The sequence below is a fragment of the Pezoporus occidentalis genome, unplaced genomic scaffold (genome assembly GCF_034315485.1).
Source record: "Pezoporus occidentalis ecotype Australia unplaced genomic scaffold, CSIRO_AGI_Poc_V1 ctg2564, whole genome shotgun sequence".
NCBI classification, from domain to species: domain Eukaryota; kingdom Metazoa; phylum Chordata; class Aves; order Psittaciformes; family Psittacidae; genus Pezoporus; species Pezoporus occidentalis.
The window spans coordinates 312-5,731 of record NW_026914464.1 but is presented as its reverse complement, the minus strand read 5'-3'; the positions used below and the strand labels follow the sequence as shown (position 1 = coordinate 5,731).

Here is a 5,420-nt window from a genome sequence, read left to right as displayed (position 1 = left end):
GAATGAGGCAATTTGCAAAGTGACCTGCAGCCTGAAAATGTTTCCAAGTTCACCTGAAATAGTCCAAGGCCCCGTGCCTCTGCCAGGCCAAGTTCTGCATGATCTGCTGCAAGATCTTACTCTGCCCCTAATCCATGGGGCAATGAAGGGGCAAGTTTGTGCTGTAGGGAATGCAACACAGCAACTCATTAGTCAGTGGCAAAGGTTCTTACTGTTCAGGTTCTCCCAGCTGTCCTCTGCTTTTTCACCCCACTTCTTGGTGCGGAACAAGAGCATGTCGTTGCAACGAAGGAAGTGCACCAGCTCCTCCAAGTAATACGGGATCCCCAAGCTTCTTTGGACCAGGAACCTGGGCAGGAACAGATCCAGCAGTGATCAGCACAAGAAAAGTAGAATCATAGAAAAGGACCTTAGGATCATCTAGTTCCAACCCCCTGCCATGGGCAAGGACACCTCACACTAGACCATGTCGCCCAAGGCTCTGTCCAACCCGACCTTGAACACTCCCAGGGGTGGAGCATTCACCACATCTTTGGACAACATGTTCCAGTGACTCGCCACCCTAAAAGGAAAAACAGTTGAGGTGGGTAGCAAGCCACTCAGGCATAGCTGGGGAGCCAGCATCTTTGTCACAGCTACACCTCACTTCTGAAAGGGAGGTCCTCCTGCTGGCATGTGGTTTTTGGCCCCCCTGAACCTCCAGCCTTTGCTGAAGTCCCTGGGGAAAGACTTGCAGACAGTGCCCAAAGCACAGAGCAGCAAGCCCTGCCTTTCCTCTCCTCAGGAGCTTAGGTGCTCGCTGGCAGCAGGGCAGACTTCTGCCCCAGGGAATCTGCCACACAGCCTGGCCACTTAGACCAAGCCCTTTTCACACCCCAGATATGCTTGGCCTTGGGGGTCTTCCTCCCTTCCTCCTTGTGAAACAGCAAAGGGTTGGCAGCTCCTATGCTTCGTGTCCAGGGAGCTCCCCTGCTCCAACTTACCTCACTAAAGCCCTAGGGATGCTGACCACTCCAAGGTCGTGGCAGAGCTTCTGCGCCACAGCTGAAGGTTTCAGCTTCTCTAGTTGAAAGCAGATGATTTTATGGGACATCAGGTTGTTTGCTGTGGCTTTGTGAAAGCTCTCGGTTCTTGCAAAGCCGGGACATAAGCTCATGACCATGAAGACAGAGATGTTCCAGAGCAGAGGTGCCATGATACTCCAGGAGGCGGGGTCAATGAAATGGGCATTGTCGATGACAAATATGGCATTTCTGTCAATGGTCTGGAAAAAAAAGGGTTGTTCTGAGGGGAATCCAGTGGATTCTCAAGTGTCTTACGGGGAAGGAGATTTTGCCTCTGTCTCTTGAGAGGATGCTCTCAAGTCTCACCCCAACCAACTCCGTGCTTGGAAGCTTCCCAATGCCTAATTTCTTTGAGATTTTCAGGTCATGCTTAACATCACCTGCCCTGCAGAAGGAGGGAGCTTGGGCAAGGGAACGCAGAATTCTCTCTCCTCCAGGGAACGCTTTAAGGGAGGAAAGTTACTAGTATTGCTTGTCGGGCTATGGAGAGAACATGGGGGGTTTCTCAGGCCCTAGAGGGCAAGGACCAGGTCCTCCCACCCACTCACACTGCTGTGGCACAGAGCCCAGAGCCAGCAGGGTTGTTTTCCTCCTCTGACCCCGAAGGAGAAAAGGAGAAATGCTCACCTTCTCTAGCACTTTTGCCCAGGTTGAATGCAATTCCTCTTTCCTTTGCATTTCATGCATTTGGCGAACCTTGTCTGAAATGGGAAACTAGACAGAAAAGCAAAGTCAGGGAGAAACGTCTCCAGGGCTCGCTACACCTACCCACCAAGCAAGATGGCAGAGCAAACCCTCCCTGCTCTGCCTCAGCACCTTCCCTCTCCCCAGCATGGGTGCAAGAGGCCACAGTGGGACTTCAACTAGAGCCTAAAGCAGAGGCTCAGGCAGAGCTGCATCTTGGGGGTGGGCTGAAGAGCTGGTTCTCTGACTGTGGGATCTTGGGCTGGCTGGAGCAGACCACTCACACAGCAATGACCTCAGCACAAGGTCTGACCCAGCCTCATTCCAGTGCTGCTTCCAGAATGCCGAACAAGGCACCAGGCACTGCCAGATGCAGCGCGGGACATTAAGTCACCACATACAGGCAGCCCCCGGGGCCAGGAATGGGAAACATGTGCTGTGACCCCCTGCAATCCCTCCCCCTGAGCTAAGGCACTCCAGCAGCCTTAGAAGACTGCTGAAGAACCAGAAGGGCTCAGGAGAAAGCCTTCTCCAGGGTCAGAGAGGCCTCTCGCTCTCACCTTCACAAGGAAGATGTCATTGAGGAGGCAGTAGTTGCTCTCTTCAATTATCCCGTTGAGATTTGTCCGTAGCACGTGCTCCCTGGCACTGCACGATTCACACTCATGGAGGCCCATCACCCTGGCCATCAGAATACGCATGGCAGAGAAGGACTGCCTCACGTTGACCTCTAGCAGTTCCATGCCAAATACCCTGCCATGCAAAAGCAAAAGGCACTGAGATCCCCAACGGCCCAGGTCTTCTAAGACAAAAGAGCTGGAGTTGCCTTTAGGGGGAACTCTTCAGCCTCCCACTTCAAAGTGGTACCCGGAGTTTCACTCCTTGTAAGAGAAAGGGCACAGAGAGGCAGTTGCTGCCAAGCCACTGGGAGAGCTAGGTCCAGACCCGTTCTGGTCTCTGCAACGCTGGTCCATGTCTCCCTACCTCCCTACTGCAGAGGGACTTGCAGAGCTAAGAGGTGATCATGGAGCAAGTGGTGTTTGCCTTTGGGCTCCAGACCTTAGCAGTCTGCCTCTCAGCCACAGAAAGGCTTTTCTGGCCCAGTATTCCTTCTGGGAAACAGTCAGGGGGCAAGCAGGGCTTCTGAGACAGGCCACCCTGCTATATGTTGCATCTGGAATCCAATGCAAAGCACCAAGTTTGGGCTTTTTCCTTCTATTTGTGAAGGAGGAAACACCACAGGTCAAGTAGCACCTCCAACACCCCGAAGAGACAGGGGCAGGAGCAGAGCACGCAGGAGATAACTATGGAATGCCTCCATGAGGCTTTTTGAGGAGGCTTCAGTCCAAGGCCAAGGCACACTGCAGAGCTTCAACATGTGTATCAAGGACTGCAAACACAGGAAGCTCTCCGTAAGTGTGCCCCCTTCCTCCTCCTTTTCCCCAGCTTTTCTTGTGAAGCACAGCATCATATGCAATGAAATAAGCCAGCTGGGGTCTGCTGTTGCAGCTGTGCCCCATCCCAACTTCTTGTGCACCCCCAGCCTGCTTTTGCTGGCAGGGTGGCATGAGAAATAGAAAATGCCTTGATGCTGTGCAAGCCCTCTTTGGCAAGAACTAAAACACGGCTGTGTATCAACACTGATGTGCTCTGTGGCCAGTCGTACAGCCAGGAGAAGATGTTCTAAGTCTGTTTGGGACACAGGTGCCTGAAGCAACTCAGATCATCCCTTCCAGCCTTGTACTGGATCCCTGAGGGGATTTGCATGGGGCTGTCTGAATCTCTGTGGGACAGGGCATCCGCTACCACTCTGAGGAAGGCAGAGGTGCAAAAGCTGGGACAAGAGGGTTGGAAGGCAGCAGGGGTATCGTAGGCTGCCAGATGTGGTAGTGGGAGGGAAGCTGTGGTGGAGGGTGCCAGCCAAAGGGATGGCTCTTTGCTTTCTAGCATGCCCCAGCAGCTCATTTTCTTGTTTGTCTTCACAGGTCGGAAGAAGGAGATTGACCTCTTTGTCAACTGCTTGGAAGCCTCTAACCGTTTTGGACAAAGACACATACTGGCATTTGAGGGCGCAAGGGGCGCTGGGAAGAGCCAATTACTTAATCACCTGTCCCAGTTAGGCCAGTCTGCTGGCTGCAGGTACAGGGTTTTGTCCTGTAGTTTTGGGACACTGCTTCTTTCCATCCCTGAGAGCCATGGAACGCTCCAGCCCCTTGGCCAGTGTGCCTTGGCCTTGGACTGAAGCCTCCTCAAAAAGCCTCATGGAGGCATTCCATAGTTATCTCCTGCGTGCTCTGCTCCTGCCCCTGTCTCTTCGGGGTGTTGGAGGTGCTACTTGACCTGTGGTGTTTCCTCCTTCACAAATAGAAGGAAAAAGCCCAAACTTGGTGCTTTGCATTGGATTCCAGATGCAACATATAGCAGGGTGGCCTGTCTCAGAAGCCCTGCTTGCCCCCTGACTGTTTCCCAGAAGGAATACTGGGCCAGAAAAGCCTTTCTGTGGCTGAGAGGCAGACTGCTAAGGTCTGGAGCCCAAAGGCAAACACCACTTGCTCCATGATCACCTCTTAGCTCTGCAAGTCCCTCTGCAGTAGGGAGGTAGGGAGACATGGACCAGCGTTGCAGAGACCAGAACGGGTCTGGACCTAGCTCTCCCAGTGGCTTGGCAGCAACTGCCTCTCTGTGCCCTTTCTCTTACAAGGAGTGAAACTCCGGGTACCACTTTGAAGTGGGAGGCTGAAGAGTTCCCCCTAAAGGCAACTCCAGCTCTTTTGTCTTAGAAGACCTGGGCCGTTGGGGATCTCAGTGCCTTTTGCTTTTGCATGGCAGGGTATTTGGCATGGAACTGCTAGAGGTCAACGTGAGGCAGTCCTTCTCTGCCATGCGTATTCTGATGGCCAGGGTGATGGGCCTCCATGAGTGTGAATCGTGCAGTGCCAGGGAGCACGTGCTACGGACAAATCTCAACGGGATAATTGAAGAGAGCAACTACTGCCTCCTCAATGACATCTTCCTTGTGAAGGTGAGAGCGAGAGGCCTCTCTGACCCTGGAGAAGGCTTTCTCCTGAGCCCTTCTGGTTCTTCAGCAGTCTTCTAAGGCTGCTGGAGTGCCTTAGCTCAGGGGGAGGGATTGCAGGGGGTCACAGCACATGTTTCCCATTCCTGGCCCCGGGGGCTGCCTGTATGTGGTGACTTAATGTCCCGCGCTGCATCTGGCAGTGCCTGGTGCCTTGTTCGGCATTCTGGAAGCAGCACTGGAATGAGGCTGGGTCAGACCTTGTGCTGAGGTCATTGCTGTGTGAGTGGTCTGCTCCAGCCAGCCCAAGATCCCACAGTCAGAGAACCAGCTCTTCAGCCCACCCCCAAGATGCAGCTCTGCCTGAGCCTCTGCTTTAGGCTCTAGTTGAAGTCCCACTGTGGCCTCTTGCACCCATGCTGGGGAGAGGGAAGGTGCTGAGGCAGAGCAGGGAGGGTTTGCTCTGCCATCTTGCTTGGTGGGTAGGTGTAGCGAGCCCTGGAGACGTTTCTCCCTGACTTTGCTTTTCTGTCTAGTTTCCCATTTCAGACAAGGTTCGCCAAATGCATGAAATGCAAAGGAAAGAGGAATTGCATTCAACCTGGGCAAAAGTGCTAGAGAAGGTGAGCATTTCTCCTTTTCTCCTTCGGGGTCAG

General features: G+C 53.5%; 1 protein-coding gene across 1 annotated transcript; it reads right to left on the bottom strand.

Moving 5' to 3' along the window:
- Nucleotides 1–212: 212 nt before the first annotated feature.
- On the bottom strand, nt 213–2,999 carry LOC134166211 (adenylate cyclase type 10-like; the record flags this gene model as incomplete). Its single annotated transcript, XM_062623634.1, has 4 exons — nt 2,309–2,999; nt 1,692–1,778; nt 984–1,264; nt 213–349 (listed from the first exon to the last, which is right to left on the bottom strand). Coding segments are annotated over exons 1-4 (688 nt in total), but the record flags the coding sequence as incomplete, so codon positions are not given.
- Between the last annotated feature and the right edge of the window lie 2,421 nt (nt 3,000–5,420).